Source organism: Erythrolamprus reginae, chromosome 10, assembly GCF_031021105.1.
Source record: "Erythrolamprus reginae isolate rEryReg1 chromosome 10, rEryReg1.hap1, whole genome shotgun sequence".
Taxonomy (NCBI): domain Eukaryota; kingdom Metazoa; phylum Chordata; class Lepidosauria; order Squamata; family Dipsadidae; genus Erythrolamprus; species Erythrolamprus reginae.
Window position 1 is genome coordinate 49,340,070 of NC_091959.1, and position 22,502 is coordinate 49,362,571.

General features: G+C 47.9%; 2 protein-coding genes and 1 long non-coding RNA gene across 7 annotated transcripts in view; 1 reads left to right on the forward strand and 2 right to left on the reverse strand.

The window, feature by feature from the left end:
• HECTD4 (HECT domain E3 ubiquitin protein ligase 4) overlaps positions 1–6,505 on the reverse strand; it is an 89,232-nt gene extending 82,727 nt beyond the window's left edge. For 3 of the 5 annotated variants that reach the window (XM_070763314.1, XM_070763312.1, XM_070763309.1), the window contains exons 1-3: positions 6,276–6,504; positions 858–1,375; positions 37–126 (exon numbers count right to left, since the gene is read on the reverse strand). In XM_070763314.1, the coding sequence (XP_070619415.1) occupies positions 37–126; positions 858–1,375; positions 6,276–6,455 (788 nt within the window). In that variant the 5' untranslated portion in view covers positions 6,456–6,504. Of the gene's footprint in view, positions 1–36; positions 127–857; positions 1,376–6,275 lie in introns of all 5 variants that reach the window. The other 2 variants (XM_070763311.1, XM_070763310.1) reach the window with 1 other exon arrangement.
• A 369-nt stretch (positions 6,506–6,874) lies between these two features.
• Positions 6,875–20,138, forward strand: LOC139173460 (uncharacterized). Its single transcript, XR_011560037.1, has 2 exons — positions 6,875–7,056; positions 16,351–20,138. It is a non-coding gene; the product is annotated as an uncharacterized lncRNA (long non-coding RNA).
• Positions 14,712–21,793, reverse strand: RPL6 (ribosomal protein L6). The gene is made up of 7 exons (XM_070763323.1): positions 21,728–21,793; positions 19,133–19,282; positions 18,687–18,785; positions 17,774–17,917; positions 17,622–17,670; positions 16,470–16,654; positions 14,712–14,915 (listed from the first exon to the last, which is right to left on the reverse strand). The coding sequence occupies exons 2-7, from the start codon at positions 19,280–19,282 to the stop codon at positions 14,763–14,765; spliced, it is 780 nt and encodes a 259-aa protein (XP_070619424.1). The 5' UTR covers positions 21,728–21,793; the 3' UTR covers positions 14,712–14,762.
• Between the last annotated feature and the right edge of the window lie 709 nt (positions 21,794–22,502).

The following is a 22,502-nucleotide window of genomic DNA, read 5'->3' on the forward strand; positions in this document are numbered from 1 at the left end:
CACTGCCCCCACCTTCCTCCTCCTCCCCCTCCTCACCTGTACAACACGTCAGCCACAGGCAGAGACCCTAGAGCGGTCTGTTTTTGTAGGAGATGGACGGTGTGGACAAAGGTTTTGAGGGAACCCCTGGAAGAGAGAGAACAGGGCCTGGTCAACTCTTCAGGAGCAATGGAGGCGACAGAGATCTCTAAACCAACGCCCAGATCCATCAGTGAAGCAATCAAAACACTTGGGGACTGACACCCATACGTTACATACTGCTCAAAAAAAATAAAGGGAACCCTTAAACAACACACTTCTGTGAAATCAAACCGTCTACTAAGGAAGCAACACTGATGGACCATCAAATTCACCTGCTGTTGTGCACATTCAACTTTGTACAGAACAAAAGATTCAATGAAGATATTTCATTCATTCAGCTCTAGGATGGGTTCTTGGAGGGTTCCCTTTATTTATTTATTATTTATTTTATTTATTCAATTTTTATGCCGCCCTTCTCCTTAGACTCAGGGCGGCTTACAACATGTTAGCAATAGCACTTTTTTAACAGAGCCAGCATTATTGCCCCCACAATCCGGGTCCTCATTTGACCCACCTCGGAAGGATGGAAGGCTGAGTCAACCTTGAGCCGGTGATGAGATTTGAACTGCTGACCTTCAGATCTACAAGTCAGCTTCAGTGGCCTGCAGTACAGCACTCTACCTGCTGCGCCACCACGGCTCACTCATTTATTTTTTTTGAGCAGTGTATAATATCTGTGTCCCCAAAGGTGAGGGGAGTGGGCTTCTCTTAGCCTTGCCAGGGCTGGGAGAGCCAGGAAGGAGCCCAGAAGACGCCCCCTCCCCTCCTCCCTCTACCTGGTGCAAGCCAAGGCCACCAGGGCGGCCGCCGCGTTCTCCTTCTGCCGGTGGGGGATGTGCTGCCCGCCGGGTGAGGCCTCCTCCAGCCAGGAGCAGAGCAAGGCCTCGATGCCGTTCAGACAGTCGCTGGGCTCCTTGCTGAGGCTGAGGGGCTGGCAGTCCCGCAGGCAGGTCAGGAGCACCTCGGCGGTGACGTTGCCCAGGGCGGGGTCCGTCCGGCTCTGGGACTCGATCAGCGGGAAGACCAGCAGCAGGCCCATGCGGGAGGTGAAGGGGGCCTGCTCCGAGGGCTGGAGGAGGCCCTGCCGCTTGAGCAGAGCCAGGGCCTCCTCATCGCCCGAGCTCTCCCGCTCGTGCTGCTCCTCCAAGGCCAGCTGGCGCTGGGCGTTCCACAGGCCCCGCAGCGCGTTCAGGCGGTACTCCAGCAGGCGGGCGTAGGCGTTGCTCTGGTTGCCGCAGATGGTGCGCAAGCGTTCCGACAGCTCCGTGGGGTTCTTGGTCTCGAAGGTTAAGATCTGGAGGGGCACAGGAAGGAGACCCTCAGGCTCAGCCAGAACACGCCACCCTCCGGCGGCTTCCCCCCCATCCCTTCCATGCAGCAGTTCTCAACCTTTCTCCTGTTGTGGTGACCCCCAACCATAAGTCTAGCACCAATTCTCCCAACGGAGCTTGAAGCTGATTGGCAGGTCAGAGGGACGCCCCACTGCAAACGCCTGATTGGTTGGACTGTAAAAATACGTTCCAAGGCGCCAGAATAGAAGCTTTACTTTCTAACACATAAAAACGTAGAAACACCAGGGGGAACTTTGCCTTTTTCACCCCTGTGGAACACACCATGTCTTCAGAGGACCCAGGTGTTATCAAGGTCAGAGGCCTGCAAAACCAGAGCAACCTGGTCAGACCCTTGGTTCAACCCAGCACTGTCGTCTTTTCCAACTCTGACACATGCATCTCAAAGCAGGTAATTGTCCAAACTGATTAATCGGGGATTATTATTGTTTTGCTCCCAATGATGAACAATAGCAATAGCCACACGGGCAGAATCAGGAACTCTTAAAGCAGGCGACTTTCAGGTGGGGACCCCCTGCTTCACTGGGTGAAGCCCCAAGCCATGCAGGAGAGGAAGGGCTCCACATTCGTCATTCAAAAGGGCTGTAGAACAGGGTCTCTTAACCATGGCCACTTTTAAGACGGGTAGACTTCCACTTCCGGAATTGGAATTCTGGGGAATTCTGGGAGTTGAAGTCTCCCGCCCCTTAAAAGTGGCCACGCTTGAGAAAATACTGATTTTTCCAGAACAGCCAACAGGAACCAATATCCAAGCTATTTTCCCCTTGTAAAATCCAACACAAAGCTTGATTCACTTCTGAACTTAGGAGTTTCGTCCCTGCCAATAACTGCTTAAAAGCCTGAGCTTTTAAGTGGGGGAAGAAATACTGTACTATCGATTCCCTTATTTAACCCCATCTTGCAAGGGCATGCAAGTCTCTCTCTCTCTCTCTCTCACACACACACCCACACAAAACTGACTAAAGCAAAACTGCTATCCAGATGGATGTAAAATTTCGGAGAGTGTTACAATTCGCTTTACTGATCGGTATCAGGTATTTATGAATTTACGACCTTTTCTTGGTTGCTTCATATGGCTTGCAGGTGTCGTGAGATGACATAGAAAACCAGGGCTTTGTTTTTTGAGCAAGTTTAACAGCAAGGAGCAAGGAACACGATTACGGAGAAAGGATTTCAAGGCCAATTATCCAAATAAATACAAGCTGACAAACGTAGTTAGCTAAACGCTGCAAACATTGGTTTTAACGGGGTCCGAACCCACAGTGGGTTTTTAAAAATCCATTTGGGTTTTCCAGCATTGCAAATTCACCAGGGCGTCCTACAACTCAGGCCGTGCAAAATTTCACAGGGGCAGCTTCTGCTTTTTCGTAAGGATTTCGTGCAAGGAAAGAAACACCGGCAATAAATCTAAATTGAATGGACACCCGCGCCCAGAATTCCCGGGCATCTTAAAAAGTTGCCAACGTAGGGACAAGGGGTTCTGAGGACGAGGCCCGGATGCTTCCATGGATTTGATCCCAAGAGAACAATGAGGCTCAGGCCTCATTCTTCTCCTGTGGAATATTATTTGTCTGCTGACTTGTTGTTATTGTTTATTTTTTAAAAATAAACCCTCTGGAGTCAAAGGGTTCTGCCTTGAAAAGCAGGGAAGAGGTCAGAGATGGTGAGCACCAGGATGGGAGACCACTAGGAAACCCCCAGGCTGGCAGAATAAACTGGGAAGCCCATCCCAGAAGAATTGCAATAAGACATCATCTCCGCACAGCTGACGGTGCAGTTGAAAAGCTCTTACTGCGGATCTATAGAGCGCAGCCATCGATGGACTCCTAGGCTCGGTTTCAGCCATGACATTTGACAAGGATTTCAAGAACTTGGGGGGGTGGGGGGGAGTGCAGACAAGGACAACAAAAACTATCAAGAGTTTAAAGAAAAGCTGGAACATCTGAGATGGACGAGAACAAAATGCAGGAAGGTAAGAAAGGGAGTGACGCCCCAGGTGGAGAAAGGAGGGCTGGGGGCTGCTTTCTTCCCCATCGCTATTAGCAGGGGGCCACTCAGTGGAGCCACTGAGGAAAAAAAGAGCGGAGACAAAAGAAACCTCCTTCACACTAAGGCCAAATTAATCTGCGGAATTCATCATTGCAAGATATGATGAGGAGGTGAGATGGACAGTGTGGGAATTTAATAAGTTCGGTCCTGACCAGCTGAAAGTTGACTCAGCCTTCCATTCTTCTGAGAGGTTAGTAAAATGATGACCCAGATTACAGTTGACTTTGTAAACCGCTCAGAGTGGGCTTTAGAGCAGTGTGAAGGGGCACATAAGGACTATTAACAAATAAGGAAACTGTGCAAATATTAAGGGAAGCAACCAGCTGTAGCTCTTCCACCCGAGAGGTCTGGGACTGCACCTGTTTCCTGCCCAGCCACTGGGGCCTTGTGGGCTCTGCTGGCCTTTGTACCCCAATTTATATGTTGACCCTCGTTTGGGGAGAGCTGAGGGAAAGCAAAGGCTCACGAATTGCTATTTACATTTCAGGGACCCCCGAAACATCCACATCACCAGCTTCCATCCCGCAACACGTTTCCTAAACAATTGTAGAGATTGTACAATTTACCTTGCAACTACGGCACGCTCCCCCAGCAATTACCGCACTGGGCTGTCATGTGATTAATCATCATTTAAAGCAGGCTTGCAGAACTAATGGGCTCGATTCTATTTCTGGATGCAAACTATATTGATGCAAAGGGGGGGAAAACCCCCCACACAACCACACAACTCCAAACAAGAACCACACGGCCTTCTGGACCACAAGACCCACAAACCATGCCACGCTCTTTGACAGATCAGAACAAAAACAAGGAAAAAGGGACCATCAGCATTTATTTCAACAAAAGGCTCGTGACATGAGGGCTAGTAGCATATCCACCCGTTGGAAAAGACCCCTTTCCTTGCCCCCACGAAGCCGAGGGGAGTTGACGGCAGCCCCAGGCTCCTTCCCGGCAAACACAATAGCATCCCTTCACGCTCCCGGCACCAGCGCCAGTAGCCGAGCATAAGCCTCCAATGCGGTGCCTGCTGAACCGTCCCCCGTTTGGTTCACACCGCCCAGCGTCTGACAAAGGACCTGTGTCACCGAGAGCCACCCGGCTGGGGAGGAGGGCGGAGGGAGGCACACCAGGAAAGCCAAGGGTTTGGCTGCTCCTATTTTTTAAAGGGGGGGGGGGAGAGAAGCCTTGGTTGCCAAGCATCACAGTCCCCCTCTGCCTGGGCTCCGGGCAGTCCGTTGGAGAAACCCAATAAATAAAAAAACCAGGATAAACCGCAGCGCAAGGCAGGCCGTTCAAACTGGGTTGGGGGGAAAGGGATCCCCCCCTGGTAGAAACAGAGAGCAGCCCACCCTCGGGCCTCAGCCGCTTCCTTATTGCTGAATCACCTTTGTGACAGGCAGCCTGTGGAGCAACGGGGATGCAGCCTGCCCTGGCCCGGTGTTTACATGCTCCTTCCTGCCCTTGGTTGGGCATCTCCATCCTGCTGGGATGCCCCGGAAGACAGCAGGGCCTCTCTTTTTGCCTCCCAGACCAAGCAGGCCTCAGGCCCCTTTCCCATCTCTCAGCACCAGGCTTCTCCTCCTGCCTCCTCTTCCCCCACACCTGTTTCTCCTCACCTGGGACGGCCAGGTATCTCTCCAAGGGCAGCTTCTCCCATCTTCTGCCCTTGGCTGGGATGCCCTCCAACCTGTCTCCTCTTGACCTTCCTCCCGTTCTCCCCAGTTCTCCTTCCTTCGCTGTCTTCCTTGGCTACCCTCCATCCTTTCCCCGGTCTTCCCATCCCTTCCTTGGGCCCAACCATCCTTCCAGAACAGGCTTTGATGATCCACCATTTCCAGTGGGTCGGTCCCCCATGTTCACAGCCTCACTCATTCAATTCCTGAGCCAGGGGCCTCTCAGTCACATAAACAGGTGTTGTGTGTGAGAATATCCTCCCTTCCATCCCTCACCTACCTCCCTTCCTTCTGTAATTCTTCCTTGCCTGGCTTTCCATCTCTTTCTTTCTTTCCTCCCTTCCACCTTTCTCCTTCCTTCCATCACCTACTTACTTTCCTTCCATCTCAAATTCTTCCTTCCTTCATCTCTCCTTCCTACCTTCCATCCCTCCCCTACCTACCTATCTTCTCTCATCCTTTCTTGCCTGGCTTTCCATCTTTCTTTCCTTCCTCTCACCTTCCATCTTTCTCCTTCCTTCCTTCAGCTCTCTACCTTCCTTCCATCTCAGATTCTTCCTTCCATCCCTCGCTACCTACCTTCCTTCCCTAATGGTTCCTTCCCTGGCTTTCCATCTCTTTCTCTCTTTCCTCCCTCTCACCTCTCTACCTCAAATCCTTCCTTCTTTCCTTCTCTCATCTCTCCTTCCTTCCTTCCCTCACTTTCCCTCTTTCTTTCCTTCCTCATATCTCTCACCTTCCATCTTTCTCCTTCCTTCTCTCACCTGTCTGCCTTCCTTCCATCTCAAATTCTTCCTTCCTTCCCATCTCTTTCTTTCTTTCCTTCCTCCCACCTTCCATCTTCCTTCCCTCCCCTCTCTACCTTCCTTCCATCTCAAATTCTTCCTCCCTTCTTTCCCTCAGTGGGGCTCCCATTCCCTTGGGGGGCAAACCAAGGCCCAGCTCCCCCCCTTTGAGCCTGTCCCCTTATTAATCCCCCCCCATCTTTTCCCTCCACCTCAGGACAGGGCCGGGCGGAGGGGGGGCGCCCGCCCTGACTCCCCTGAGGTAAAGAAGGCCCGGCGAGCCCCCCCCCCCTCCCTCAGCCGCCATTGTCCGAGCCCCCCCTCCCCCCCTCCCTCACCTCCAGCTCGGTGTCTCCGGGCTCGGCTACGCCGACAATCTCGCTGGGCAGCTCGGCCAGGTCGGTGACCCGGATCAGCCCGTCGTGGAGAAAGATGGTCTCCTCCTTCACCGACAGCCACTGCGCCGAGTCGGCGGCGGCGGCGGCCGCGGAGCCCGAAGCGCCGGCCGGGGAGCCCATCCAGGAGGCCGGGCGGGGACGGCGACAGCGGCGGCGGCGGCTGAGGGGCAGAAGCGGGGATGCTCCGGCGGCGGGCAGGCCGGGCGGCGGGCGGGGGAGGCGGAGCGGCGGAGGCGGCGCCCTCAACCCCCCGCCATGATGGGCGGAGGAGGAGGGGGAGGGGGAGAGGGCGGGGCCCGGCGGGAGCGGGAGGCGGGGCCTCCTCACGCGCCCGGCTGACGGCGGCGCGCCATCTTGGAGGCGCGCGAGCGAGGAGGGGGGAGGAGGAGCGGGAGGAGGGTGGCCCGGCATGCCTCGCGCCGCCAGCGGCCGAGGAGAGCGCGCGCTCGCCTCGCCTTACCCCGCCCACTGCTCTACCTCCTCCCGACGCCGCTCATTGGCTGGACCCGCCATGGACCCGCCCCTGCCCGGATCGCCTCAGAGGTGTGTTTGTCACAGCTGGCAAGAGACCTGCCTCGCGCCGCCAGCGGCCGTGCGCGGAGCTTGCGCGCGCGCACGCACACACGCGTGCATCACCCCGCCCACTGCCTCCCCCCCATCTCGACGCCGCTCATTGGCTGGACCCGCCATGGACCCCGCCTCTGCCCAGATCGCCTCAGAGGTGTGTTTGTCACCGCCGGGAAAGAGGTGAGGGCGGGCGGCTCTGTCGCTAGGCCTTAACGGGGGCGGGAGATAAGGCAAGCGAGTGGTGCTGGTTCTTCTCCGTTTCTCAACCACGTGGGTTTCCAGGCTGGGGAATTCTGGGAGTCCACAAGCCTTCAAAGGGACTAAGGTGAACCAATAGGAAAGCACCAGGCCCCAAACATGTCCCGCCTTAGGCTTGATAGGCAGCTGGGTGACTCCACCCTTCCCAGTCATGCCTACCCCACAGGGTTGTTGTGGGGAAGAGAGCTCTGTTGCGCCTATTCCCCACCTTCTTTTATTTAGAAAAATAAGATTTTAAAAATCTAACCATGAAATTATTTGTGTACGTGTGTGTGTGCATGTAGCAGTGTTTTTATTTTAATGAAAAAAATACTGCTGATACTACAGTGGAAGGAATTATTGATGTTCCCGTAGTCCAGAGTTAAGCAAAGGTTGGCTCTTCTATGACTTGTGGACTTCAACTCCAGAATTCCTGAGCCAGTCATGCTAGCTCAGGAATTCTGGGAGTTGAAGTCCACCTGTCCTAGAAGGGCCAACTTTGCCTACCCCTGCCCTAGCCTAATCCAACCCCCTGCCCAAGATCATAGAATCCTAGGGCTGGAAGGGACCTTGGGGGTCTTCTAGTGACCTAGGGGGTAGGCAAAGATGGCTCTTCTATGACATGTGGACTTCAACTCCCAGAATTCCATAGCTAGCATGATTGGCTCAGGAATTCTGGTAGCTGAAGTCCACATGTCATAGAAGAGCCAACTTTGCCTAGCCCTGGCTTAAGGTGATATGTGCTGTGCACTGCATATAATATCCAGCTGATATTTTATCTGAGACCTTCATTTGCAGCAGGATAGACTGGAAAACGAACCCAGGCTTCAAAGAGAACGGCGTGGCCTCTTCGTTTTCATGGCCATGCCATGTCTTCAGAGGACCCGTGTTTTATCAAGGTCAGAGGCATGCAAAATTGGAACAACCTGGTCAGATTTATTTATTATTTATTTATTATTTAGATTTGTATGCCGCCCCTCTCCGCAGATCCTTCGTTCAACCCAGCACTGTGGTCTTTTTCAACTCTGACACATGCACGTCAAAGCAGATATTGTCCAAACTGATTAATCAGGGATTTTTTGCCCCAGTGGTGAACAATAGCAATAGCCACACAGGCAGGTTCAGGAACTATCGTTTGAAGTAAAGCAACGAACTGACAGCTCAAATGAAGGTGTTGCTGTCCACTTCTGGAAGATATTATCAATAGGAGAATCGAAAGCAGACATAGGGAATTCTGCCTTTTGAAAAATTCTGTTATAAATTACCCGAGGGCAGGATCTCTCTTGAATCTGTTAACAGTAAAGATCTGGAAGAGAAGCCACTGAAATTGTTTTAAATAACCAGAGATGTCCTAAATAGATTTTGTGTTACTTTAGGATATTATCGAGGAAATAATTTTGGATGTTTAATAAAACTATGCCTTACCAGCTATTTCTGGGAGTTCTGGTGGGATAGCAAGCAAAGCCTTAGCTACAGAAGCTAGAGTGAGTAAACTTGGTGAGCTTTATCTTGCAATTTTATCTCACAAAGTATTATTTAAGGAACACTGGGGCTATCAAAATGCCGTGTTCAAAATAGCATAATGAGTATGGAGGCTTCCCACTAAATCAACACTTATCTTATAATTAAACAATAATTTAAACAACCAACAGGGCCTATTGGAATATGCAAATTTTCCTGAGAGAATTGGGTTGTTTTAACATACAAGAGAACATCTGGTCAGCTGTGCAGTGCATTATTTCAGTGCTTAAAATAAAATTCAGCTGCATGAGTGTAACACACCACCCAATTGTTTTTTTAAATAAAATTTAACGCTACTTAATTAGCATAGGAAAAATAACCATTTACATGTCTGGAACTGTTTTACTTGTAATGTTCATTATTATCAGAGGGGGAGTGGGAAATGAGGGGGAGGGGAGCAGATAATGCTGGCTGGCTAATACTGGGACTTGAAGTCCAGAAGTATTAAAGTTGCCAAGGTTGGACATTCCTGCTTTACACTGTACCATATATTGCACCCAGCAGACATATCTCAGGGACCGCCTTCTGCTGCACGAATCCCAGTGACCAGTTAGGTCCCACAGAGTGGATCTTCTCTGGGTCCCGTCAACTAAGCAATGTCGTTTGGCGGGACCCAAGGGAAGAGCCTTCTCTGTGGCGGCCCCGGCCCTCTGGAACCAACTCCCCCCAGAGATTAGAATTGCCCCCACCCTCCTTGCCTTTCGTAAGCTACTTAAAACCCACCTCTGCTGCCAGGCATGGGGGAACTGAGATACTCTTTCCCCCTAGACCTTTACAATTTTATGCATGGTATGTCTGTATGTATGTTTGGTTTTTATATTAATGGGTTTTTAATTGTTTTTAGTATTGAGTTACTATTGTACACTGTTTTATTGTTGCTGTTAGCCGCCCCGAGTCTCCGGAGAGGGGCGGCATACAAATCCAATAAATAAATAAACAAATTCATTTTCTTTGCTTTAGAATGGTACCCAGGGATTTGTTTTCCAATTTAAATTGTTTTTAATCACTTTCTGCTTGCTTCCCTTCTGATTTTTAGCTCAGTCTCACACGTTTTAGCAGTTTGAATCCCTGTACTGTATCCTTAGTGGATAGCTATGTAGATTTACCCTAAATTAGCACCCATTTACGTAGGATGAAATATCGTTGTATAATGAGATCAATTAATGCTTCCTGGGATGTGCATTTGGGGCTGATCTGACAGTTGATAAATTGGGCAGGGCTGGTCTCATCACCCCCTTTTGAGCTATGACTCTACCCTTGATTACACTGAAATGACAGGATATCACCTCCCTCTAAAGTTCATCTCAACATAAAGGGTGATACAACACATCAACATTTAGTAACACCAGTCTAGGAAGTACAGTAGTTCACAACCCTGTGGTCTTGACTAGTCCTACCTAGGAAACACACAAACTGGACTACCACAATTTGCGTTTTAGCAGTGAGAAGTTAGCATAATTGATCTAATGTTCTTGCAATACCTGTAACTCATTTAAAAACACATTTAATGGTTTAATCATCCCTAAAACTTGGCTTGAAAAACCTTTGGTATCTGCCTCTTATTTGGCTTCTGAAAAGTTTGGCCTTTTGTGGTAACACCCAAGTGCCCCCCCAAGGTCATATAATTCCATCCTGTTTGATTAAGACAAGACCACCGATTATGAGATTTTTTTTTAAAGGGACATCTGTTCATCTCAAGCATCTCACAAATTCACATGAATCATGTTTTGGGCTACCATAATTTGAGTGTGACTCCTTATTCTAGTAATTGGCTCTGTTGCCATTCTACCTGTTTGCAGCAATAGCTATTGACTCATCCTCCATTCATAGGCCCACATCCTTGGAAGAGACCCACCAAATCCAAAGAACTTCCTAAGTAAATAAACGCACGAATCCCAGCGACTGGTTAGATCCCACAGAGTTGGCCTTCTCCGGGTCCCGTCGACTAAACAATGTCGTTTGGCGGGACCCAGAAGAGCCTTCTCTGTGGCAGGCCCGACCCTCTGGAACTAGCTCCCCCCGGAGATTTGAACTGTCCCCACCCTCCTTGCCTTTAATAAAGTTCTTAAGACCCATCTCTGCCATCAGGCATGGGGGAACTGAGACATCTCCCCCGGGCCTATACAGTTTATACATGGTATGTTTGTGTGTATGTCTGCTATTAATAATGGGGTTTTTAGTGTTTTTTAAAATTATTAGATTTGTTCTTACATTGTTCTTGTTATTGTTGTGAGCCGCCCTGAGTCTACGGAGAGGGGCGGCATACAAATCTAATAAATAAAATAAAAAATAAATAAATAAAAATAAACATGTATGGGTGGTTTTTACAAAAAGACCTAATATGAATTTTTTATATGATGGGAACCAAATTATATGTAAATTCCCCCTTATTTTTAGTTTTAGGGATCATGTCCATTTATTTTGTATTGGTCCACACTGCACTAAGACCTTAAGTTGTGGTCTAGCTAATCAGTGGGTTCAGCCAACGCAGCACATGAATCCTGAATCAAGGGTTATCTTTTTTTCCATCCTGGACTGAAAACGCTTAAAGGCCCAGCACTACGTGAGATATGGCAAAACCCTATCTGTGGGGATAAATGCTGCATTTCTATGGCCTTTAAGCCAAAAAAATATCGTTCTTTGTATATATTTCAAAGATAAATTCAATTCAAAAATAAATAAGCACTAAATAACCTTGTTCCCTATGTCTTTGATTTCCTGTAGAACAAATCAATAAATGAAGCTTGGTTGTTATGACAAATACTTCCCAAGAGTCTGATTTAGGCCAGTTCTTTGGGGGATACAACCCCCCCCCCCCTCAACCCTTCCATAAATCATCTCTCTTTTACTCCAATCCAGCCACTTTTCATTCCAGGATCATTTCCGAAATATAGGAACCAATATATTTTCAATTAGTGTTCATTACTTTTAACGTAGAACATGAAATTTCCGCAGCGGTGATGTGGCTGGAGATCGCTATGAAAACGCTTGTATTAATTACCGAACATCTCACACGCTTTAATGAAGCTTCTCGCTTCCAGTTTAATCAAAGAGAAATTTTTAAATGGCCTGGGGGTGGTGGTGTACATTTTCCTCTAATGTTTGTGCTTTGGGAGCGAGGGGGAAGTGAGAGTGAGCCCCCAGATGAATGGAAAGAATATGGCTTTCCACCGCCCTGGATATTAATGACATTTTTTTCAAATAAAACACTAGACTGCCACCCCAAAGATGCTTTTTCAAGAGGCTGAAGAAGCTCCTTCCAAGAGAAACCAGAAAGTCCAGTTGCCTCTTTGGGACAACCCTGACCTGGAGGGCTGAGAATCTCCATTGACAAACTAGCGTGTGACGGAGTCAATTTTGTTGACACCAGGCGCATTCTTCCTACTCGTCTAACCTCATGCCAGGGGAGCAATTAGCACCACCAATTCATTGTGTCTTTTCTCACCATCGACCGGCCTCCAGGACACTTGACAGGTGACTTCCTGTCATTCCCAAATTGTTTTGCTGAGCACTCCTCCACACAAAGCAGCCAAACAGGCTCTGCTGTCTGAGGAGGCAGCTTGCCAGGGGCCGTCGTTTTCTTTTAAACCTGTAAAAGTGACCATGAGGCCAATTTTACAGGTTTTTCTGTAAGGACTGAATGGCTAATTTTAGCATCTCATGTTGTAACTTTTGCATTGTTACAGCGAATTCTGCTGCATGGAACCCAGAGACTGGTTGGGCCCCACAGAGTCGGCCTTCTCCAGGTCCTGTCAACTAGGCAGTCGCTTGGCAGGGTCTAGGGGAAGGGCCTCCTTTGTGGGGGGGCCGGCCCTCTGGAATCAGTTCCTCCTGGAGATTCATACTGCCTCAACCCTCCTTGCCTTTCGTAAGAATTTGAAAACTTTTTTATGCCGCCAGATTTGGGGTCATTAGATCTCAGCCTCTGGTCACTGAATGCCCACTATGCTTGGTTTGTATTGAATGAATGTTTTTTTTTTTCATTTAGCTTTTAGGTTTTTAATTATCCAATTAATAAATAATAAATTCATACTGCGATCCTTAAATAAGCAGCTGTTTGAACCATGCTCCTCATGGTAACCCATTTTATTCCGACCAGGGATTTGAGCAAGCAGGAACCTTGGCCTCTGCCTGACCCCAGCCTGCTTTAAACCAGCAAACTGACCGCCTTCACTTTGCCTGCCTGACCTGGAACCCAAAGTGGGTCACGCTCCTCACAACCTTTCATCACACTTCCACAAAAAAGGAATCACAAATAGCTTGCTTGGCAAGGCTTCCACCCTCTGCAGGACCAGAAGGGGAGCTGCCCAGAATTCGGTATAAGATGGGTGGTTATAGAGATGGCTTGAATAAAAGAAGAAGCAGGTTCAAAGGGTCCTGAGGCTTTCTGAAACTGACAGCTAGCTGGAGGGGTAATCAGCCCCAAATTCCTTTTCTGTGCGAACCGTGATAGCTATACTAGAGCTGGTCCTGCCCCACACACTTCTAAATGGTGGCCTGTTGACTAAGCATTCACACAGCCTTGTAAATCATAATAAAAGCAGAGTAGCTTAGTGTGATACAGGAAATGAGCTAGAGAAGTGTTTCCCAACCTTGGCACCTTGAAGATATCTGGACTATAACTCCCAGAATTCCCCAGCCAGCGTTCGTTGGCTGGAGAATTCTGGGAGTTGAAGTCCAGATATCTTCAAGGTGCCAAGGTTGGGAAACACTGAGCTAGAGATCTAGCCAACTGGAGCCCAGAAAGCGAGATTTAGGCCCAACTTCTGTCAAGGGGACACCTAGAAGATTGACGGCAGAAAAAGACCCCCTTGTCCATCTAGTCTGCCCTTATACTATTTTCCTGTATTTTATCTTTGGATGGATCTATGTTTATCCCAGGCATGTTGACATTCAGTCACTGTGGATTTATCAACCACGTCTGCTGGAAGTTTGTTCCAAGCATCTACTCTTTCAGTAAAGAAAAAAAAGCTGGATTAGATGCTTCTTAATGCTTGTGGTGCGATGGCTTTTTTCTCTCAAACCACAAAATTTGTAATTGACGCAAACCGTGTAATTTTTAACCAACGCAGTTGCCCAAAACCGAGTGCCTTTGGAAGGCTGTGATTCAAGCCTTGCCCGCGAGCTCCCTCTCCTGACCCAAAGGGGAAAACAAAACAAAGCAAACCACTTATTGACTAAGCAAACATGCCAGTTGAACATGGACACACGGTTATTATGCCACAAGGGCTGGGCTCCGTTCTTCAGCACAGCTCTAGCTTTGCCCCACTGGCACCAAAGGCCACGCAGGGCAGCCGTTGGTGAAGCTTAGGGATGAGCTCTGGGGCAGCCACCTGCAGACTTCTCTCCCATCAATTAAACTGGGTAGCAGTGATGGGCTCCTACAGGTACGGTCAGGTGTGCAGAACCGGTAGCAAAATTCCAATCCCCCCTCCCTGCCTTCTGGGCTCTGGGCCTGTTTTTCCTAGCGCAGTAAATGAGGTTGAATGTGTATCATTTTAGAAGAGCTGTGCGTGCCTGTACTTACGCATAGCGCTTATATAGATCATGTATATTTTTGTGTGCCTGTGTGTAATATATACGTACACACATGGCAGATATACATAGAATTAAAGAGTATATTTTGGATGTTCAGTAATTACTGAAATTGAGGCAAGGAGAGCCAGGCACCCTAACCCTTGACGTGAGTGGCATCAACGACCACCTTTAAGCCAGTCACATGACCTTTAAGCCACCCAGTCACATGGTGGTCAAGCCACTCCCACCTGGTCACGTGGCCAGCAAGCCACACCCACAAAATAAGCCATGGCCAGTGCGATACTAAATTTTTTTTTTGCAGCCCTTCACTGCACATTTGGCTTCAAACCAATGCGGAGTAGTGAGAGATGAGAAAGAACCTCCGGTAAAAGAGTGAAGGCAAATTCTCATCCCCTCTCAAGAAAGCTACAGCTCACATTCGCCCAATGCCCCCTCAACGTTTTCAACCATCAAAGTTCCTGCTTGCATGGACACACACCAACGTATAAGACTAGAAAATAAAACCAGCAGAGCTTTTAGTAATTTCCCCCCAAAAAAACCTTTACTGTGTTTTCTTCGGACAGTTTAGAAGACCAATTTGTGCGGATAAACTCCGTTGGAGAGAGAGAAAGTAGAGCGCAGGTAGCCCCGTAGCTGAGGGACCTTCTTGATGACCGGCAGGAGCTGGGAGTCCACCGTCTTCTGGTCTGCCTTGCGCTGATCCGCGATCTCGTATTTCTGAAAGGGAAAAACGATGGAAATACGACTTCAGACATTTATGCCTGCTACAGAAACATGCAATAGAGAAAGTTTCTGTTTCATCTGTTTTCTTAAATGCAAAGGTACTGAAATGCTCTTGAAAACCTGGTTACAGATTCATTAGTTTCTGGTCACAATTCAAAGTGTTGGTAATGACCTATAAAGCCCTACATGGTACCGGACCAGAATACCCACGGAACCATCTTCTGCCGCAAGAATCCCAGCGGCCAATAAGGTCCCACAGAGTTGGCCTTCTCCAGGTCCCGTCGACTAAACAATGTCGTCAGGGGAAGAGCCTTCTCTGTGGTGGCCACGGCCCTCTGGAATCAACTCCCCCCGGAGATTAGAATCGCCCCCACCCTCCTTGCCTTTTGTATGTTACTGAAGACCCACCTATGTCGCCAGGCATGGGGTAATTGAGATATCCCCAGGGTAATATAGTTTATGTATGGTATGACTGAGTTGTATGGTTTTAATTATATGGGTTTTTGGATGTTTTTAAGTATTGGATTTGTCACATTGTTAATCGGTGTTGTGAGCCGCTCCGACTCTTCGGAGAGGGGCAACATATAAATCTAATAATCTCAATCCACAGCTCACATTAGAGATACATCTTTCAGCTATGGCGAGGGGGGCGTTTGCCCAGGTTCGCCTGGTGCACCAGTTGCGGCCCTATTTGTACCGGGACTCACTGCTCACAGTCACTCATGCCCTCATCACCTTGAGGCTCGACTACTGTAACGCTCTCTACATGGGGCTACCTTTGAAGAGTGTTCAGAAACTTCAGATCGTGCAGAATGCAGCTGCGAGAGCAGTCATGGGCTTTCCCAAATACGCCCATGTCACACCAACACTCCGCAGTCTGCATTGGTTGCCGATCAGTTTCCGATCACAATTCAAAGTGTTGGTTATGACCTATAAAGCCCTTCATGGCACCGGACCAGAATATCTCCGGGACCGCCTTCTGCCGCACGAATCCCAGTGACCGGTTAGGTCCCACAGAGTTGGCCTTCTCTGGGTCCCGTCAACTAAACAATGTCGTTTGGCGGGACCCAGGGGAAGAGCCTTCTCTGTGGCGGCCCTGACCCTTTGGAACCAGCTCCCCCCAGATATCAGAGTTGCCCCCACCCTCCTTGCCTTTCATAAGCTCCTTAAAACCCACCTCTGTCGTCAGGCATGGGGGAATTGACTTTCCCTCCCCCTAGGCCTATAAAATTCATGCATGGTATGTTAGTATGTATGATTGGTTTCTAAATTGGGGTTTTAAATTAACTTAAATATTAGATTTGTTTACATTGTATTATTGCCGTGAGCCGCCCCAAGTCTGCGGAGAGGGGCGGCATACAAATCTGATTAATAACAAATAAATAAAAATAAAATAAATTATTATTATTATTATTATTAATTATTACAGATTCATAAAGCAGGAGGGGCTCCCGTTGCCATCCCCGTCCCCTTGTTGGCTTTGGAGTTACACGGAACGCAATCTCGGAAGAAGGCCACTCAAGGCTAGGCGCTCTCAGACAGACCTACCGCTTTCTCAGTATCAAAGATTTCGCCCTCTTGATGCTTGGGCTTGCGCAGCTTCTTCTTCTTGAAGTAAACGTCGCTGAGATGCTTTGGGACTTTGACCCCCGAGATATCAACCTTCGTCGAAGTGGCGATGACAAACTTTTGGTGAGCTCTGCGCAGAGGCACGCGGTTGATAGCCAAGGGCCCTGGAAGCAGAAGACAAGATAATGCCACCTCAGACAGACAGAAGACACTCATCCCAACTTTCTTCATAGGGGTTCGTTATCACCTATAGAGCCCTACCTGGCTTAGGGCCTATTTACGATCTAATAGGCCTCCTGCCAATCTCCCAGAGGCCTATTAGATCGCACAGAATCGGCCTCCTCCAGGCCCCGTTGACTAAACAATGTAGGCTGGCGGGACCTTTTCTGTAGTTGCCCCAGCTCTATGGAACCAACTCCCCCACTGATATTCGCACTTCTCCCACTCTACTGGCTTTTTGAAAAGCTGTTAAAACCTGGCTTTGTCAACAGGTTAACATCAGACGTGCCCAAATTATGTTTGTTTGGTATGTATTTTCTTAGATTGATTAGGGCAGTGTTTGGACTTCAACTCCCAGAATTCCCCAGCCAGCGAATGCTGACTGGGGACTTCTGGGAGTTGAAGTTCAGATATCTTCAAGTTGCCAAAGTTGGGAAACACTGGACTAGGGTATATAAAAGGGTTGTTAGGGTCATGGGGTTTTTATTTACTATTGTTCGACTTCCTTTTTTACTATTATATTGTCTTTTATTGTTGTAAGCCACTGAGTCCTATGGGATTGGGCGGCATAGAAGTCGAATAAAATAAATTAAACTTGTGCAGATAATAATAATAATTTATTAGATTTGTATGCCGCCCCTCTCCAAGGACTCCCCCACCTTTTATTATTATTATTATTATTAGATTTGTATGCCACCCCTCTCTGTAGGAAACAAATCTTTTACTTTGATTATTTCTGCTATTTTCATATCACATTATAAAAACATATCCTCGGAGAGGGGCAGCATATAAATCCAATCAATCAATCAATCAATCAATCAATCATGCGTAACGGTATAAAATGATAAAGGAACGTTAACAAGGATCACAGAAAAGACACACAGGCGTGCAATAAACGTGAACGGTGCTTACCTGTCACAAGCAACAGCCCGCTTCCAAGCTGCTTCAAAAAAACCACCCGCTGGAAACACAAAGACAGAGACGGAAGTGTCAGTTGTCGGAATCCCTGTCTGTCTCCTGGAGGCCCCTAACCAGGGAGCCCCAAAGCCCCCCCCCCCAATTACCTTGCCCCTGTGGCGGCCAGTGAGGAGGATGACCACCGTTCCTGGGCTAATCGAAGCCCGCAGCCGCCTCTTGTGGAGGGAAAACGGTTTTTTGCCGTGGCTCAGGAGTTTGCGGGGAACGTCCTCCGTGGGGTAGTACCTGGGCTGCAAGGAAGGAAGGAAGGGAGGCCTGAATTCGGGACCCGATTCGGAATCAAAGAAGCCTCTTGAACGCAGAGGGCAACAGCAGCTCTTTTGGCCATATAGTTTTGGCCACAAGCAGATATTGAGAACTGGCAATTTATGATAATTCAACTTTAGAATATGGACTTTGGAGAGAGATTTATAAACGTAAATAAAGCAATCTATCATAAGCAATCAGCAAAGGTAATGGTGAATGGAGATATGACCGAGAAGGTGAACATTATGAAAGGAACAAGACATGGCTGTCCTCTAGCTCCACTGTTTATTTTGACACCAGAGCTACTAAATGGGTGTATAAGGCAGAATAAAGATATAAAAAGTATGAAAATTAAGAGAGAAGAGTATAAATTGCAAGCTTTTGTGGGTGATCTAGTCTTCATTTTGGAAGAACCACTAGTGACAGGACCCAAATTGATTTCAAACCTGAGGTTGGGAGGACAGAAGAATAAGGAAGGAGAAAGAAGACGACAGAAGTGAGGAGAGGATGAGAAACGGAAGTTAGAGGAAGGCGAGGTAAGTAGAAAGAAGGGAGAGGAGAAAGAAAGAGGAGAGGGATATGATATGGTATGGGGGGGAAGAAAAGCAAATGGATGATGTATGTAAGCTTGTTTATTTGATAATAGTGTATAAATACATGTTAATATCTGGTAAGATGTTATGGTATATGTATTGATGTACATATGAAGAGTAAAAAATAAATATATATATATATTGGACCACAAGCTCTTACCATCTTGCGAAGTTTGACCACCCGGGTGCCTCCGTTCTTATCCCCCCCAACGGCCTTGGTAACAGTGGCTGCCACTTTCTCTTTCTTCTTCTTTTCTATCTAGGAGAGAAATAAAAAAACACCAAAATTACACCCCCTCAGCCCTTCTCCAATTTGACTCCCCCGTCCCAGCCCTGGATAGCCTAGGCAAGGAGTGACCGGCCCACCAGGTCCCTTAGCCACCAACACCCCAGCCTTGGACTTTGGTGAGTCAAAGATGATGAAGAAAACCTAATTCGTGGCTGGAGCTTGAAGATGAACCCAGTGTTTCTCAACTGTAGCAGCTTGAAGATTGCAGGCTGGGGAATTCTGGGAATTGTAGTCCACCAAATGGTTTTATAACAATCCATAGTGCCAATTATCTAGCCTTGACACTAAGAGTTGCAAAGTGCCCCCTCTCCTCCTACCTTTGTCTCTGGTGCATTATATTTTCGCTTGTACATGGCCTTCCGAGCATACATGGCCGACCGGGAATATCTCCCGATCCCTCGGGCCAGCACCGGATTGCGGCTGGCATGGACCTTCCGGACCCTCCTGGGTTTCTTCTCACCTGCCATCTAACACACAAAAAGAGAGGAACATCCATTTGCAACCTGTAACCCAAGAAAAGCCCCAGAAGGCTCCAGATTCTCCGTCTCTGTAACCCCACCGCCCAATTCTCCACTCCCAAAACATCTGCACAGCTACACCAGATACATAAAGTTTTACATACAGCTACACGGATATTTTTTCCCCCTGCCAACATGCAGTCCGAAGGAAAACTAAATTTAAGGTAGACATTCACTTTATCAAGGAATTCTTGGCCAGCGAGTTACCATCACTCTACTAAACAAATAATTCCCTCAACACTGTCAGACTTTCTACTAAATCTGCACTTCTATTCTACTAGTTTTTCTCATCATTCCTTTCACCCATTTCCTCCCATGTTGACTGTATGACTGTCACTTGTTGCTTATATCCTAAGATTTTTATTCATATTGCTTCTTCACTGCTTATTTGACCCCTATGACCATCATTGGATTGTTTTTCACTTGTTGTGAGCCGCCCCGAGTCTTCGGAGAGGGGCGGCATACAAATCCAAATAATAAATTAAGTGTCGTACCACATGATTCTTGACAAATGCATATTTTATTTTATGTACGCTGAGAGCATCTGCACCAAAGACAAATTCCTTGTGTGCCCAATCACACTTGGCCAATAAAGAATATACAGTAATGCTACTTAAAGGCTGTGTAATGATAATCAACAGGTTTGTTTCTCTCTCCTCTTTTTCTTTCTCTTCTTTCCTCTTTCATTTCTCCTTGACCTCAATTCCTTCCTTTCTTTTCCTCTCCATTTTACTTGTGTTTGCATGTGACTATTTTGCTTACATGTTTTTTATATGTAAATAATAAAGATATTTTTTAAAGAAAAGAATTTGTTTTTTTAAATTTCTACATTGAAGAAAGAACACCATCATAATATATACTGCTCAAATGTCTGTGAAATCAAACTGTCCACTTAGGAAGCAACACTAATTTGACAGTCAATTGTGCACATTCAACTTTGTACAGAACAAGGTATTCCATGAGAATATTTCATTCATTCAGATCTAGAGTGTGTTATTTGAGAGTTCCCTTTATTTTTTTTGAGCAATATACATGTGTCTATATGTACAAATCAGGAGAAATTTGAGAACAAGGAATATAAAAACACATATATATAGTTTTTGCATTAAACCCCCATCATAACAGATAATGTCTTAATTGAATAAAATGGAGAGGACAGTACAACACATAAATAAAAAGTAAAAAAAGAGTTAAAGAAGAGGAAAGGGAAGAAGAGAAAGAAGAAAAAGAGAAGGAAACTATATATACACACACAATTCTCTTCTAATCACTATGCTAGTCCAAGGAAAGGCAAAGTTGGCTCTTTTATGACATGTGAACTTCAGGAAAAACAATTGCTGCCAACCGGCCTTCTATTGAGGACCTGTAGACTGCAGGAGTCCAAAAGAGGGCGATGAATATCGACTGACCACTTGCATCCTGGACATAAACTGTTTCAACTCCCACCCTCAAAACGTTGCTACCGAGCCCTGCACACCAAGGACAGTTTTCCCCCAAACACCATCACTCTGCTAAACAAATAATTCCCTCACCACTGTCAAACTCCTTACTAAGGCTGCACTACTATTACTACTAGTTTTATCACATCATTCCTATCACCCTTTTCCTCCCACTTAGGACTGTAACTTGTTGCTTGTATCCTAAGATTTTTATTAATATTGTTTCTTCATTGCTTATTTGACCCCTATGACAATCATTAAGTGTTGTACCACGTGATTCTTGACAAATGTCTCTTTTCTTTTATGCACACTGAGAGCATCTGCACCCAAGACAAATTCCTGGTGTGTCCAATCACTCTTGGCCAATAAAGAATTCTATTCTATTCAATGTGGACTTCAACTCCCAGAATTCCTGAGCTAGCAGGATTGGCTCAGGAATCCTGGGAGTTGAAGTCCACATGGCCTAGAAGAGCCAGCTTTGCCCACGCCTGGGTCTCTTCTATTGTACATGTCAATGAGCCGAGAATAATCTTGCAATTCATTATTAGTCCCTTAATGGAGGCAAAGCTGCATTGCGATTAACGGAGGTTTCGGAGCCCAGAGATAGCCCCGCTTTCCCGCCCGGGGTTCAGAAGCCCCCCCGAGGCCCGAGACTGCCAGGCCGCTTGCAAGGCTGCGGGATCGGTCCCTCAGGCCAATCCCGGGCGCCCCCTCCTCGCTTCCCGGGGCCTAGGCCCAGCGGCAGCCCGGGGAGAGCCAGCCGGCCTTCTCGGGGTCCCCGCCAGCCTCATCCTTGGCTCGGCCCCGGCAGGAGCAGCCCGACGCCCCCCCCGCCCAAAGCCCCCGGAGCTTCCCCGCCCGGACTACGCCCGGCCAGGTGGTTCTCCCAGGCGGATGGCGGTGGATGCGATGACCGGGCCCCGGGAGGACAGCGCCGCCGCCGCACCAGCCTTACCTCAGGCAGAAGGCAAAAGAGGCAATATCCGGGGCCTGGGCGCTGAAGAGCAGGCGCGTTGACGTCACCGGGCGTGCCCCCGAGCACTCTGGGAAAGGTAGTTCACTCCTACTATGCGACCTGCCAACCGCTACCTTACAATTCCAGGCGATTTTTCTCCGTTATTCAGGTTTTATCTCCTGGAGGCCTTCATCGATTCCAGTGCTGGGTGGAGAATTCTGGGAATTGAAGTCCCCAAACCTGAAAAGTTTGAGGAGCACTGATTTAAAGGCTGCCTATCGTACTTTTATTTAATTCAATTCAATTTTTTTCAATTTATTTATAAGATGAAGGCTTAACCATATCTTGGTAAATAGGTATGTTTCCTGCGGTGAAATAATAACAATACATTATTTCTTTCCCGAGCAGAACAGCGCAATGGGCTCTTTTATAACTCGTGGACTTCAACTCCCAGAATTCCTGAGCCAATTATCCTAGCTCAGGAATTCTGGGAGTTGAAGTCCACAAGTCATAGAAAAGCCTACTTTGCCTACGCTGGGGCTGGAGAAGACGTGGCTCCTTTGGCACTGAAAGGGTGCTCGCAACGGAGTCGCCGCAGCCTAGAGCGGAAAGCGCGTCCCCACCGTGGGGCCGTTCTAGGCGACACCTGCCTCCATGCTCAGAAGAGCTGGCGAACCCCGCCCCTTCCTTGCCATCCTGAGGCGGAGGGCGGGCCCGGTCGCGGGGGGATGACGTCTTAGGCATCGCGACCTGATCGCTCCCTCAGGGCTCTTTC

Bases quoted from the DNA above. Each gene is read 5' to 3' on its own strand.
- RPL6 (XM_070763323.1), bottom strand. From the start codon at position 19,282: ATGGCAGGTGAGAAGAAACCCAGGAGGGTCCGGAAGGTCCATGCCAGC. The intron at 17,671-17,773 runs GTAATTGGGGGG...TTGTGTTTCCAG, and splicing joins CTGGCCGCCACAGGGGCAAG to CGGGTGGTTTTTTTGAAGCA. The intron at 16,655-17,621 runs GTAAGCACCGTT...TTCTGCTTCCAG, and splicing joins CGGGCTGTTGCTTGTGACAG to GGCCCTTGGCTATCAACCGC.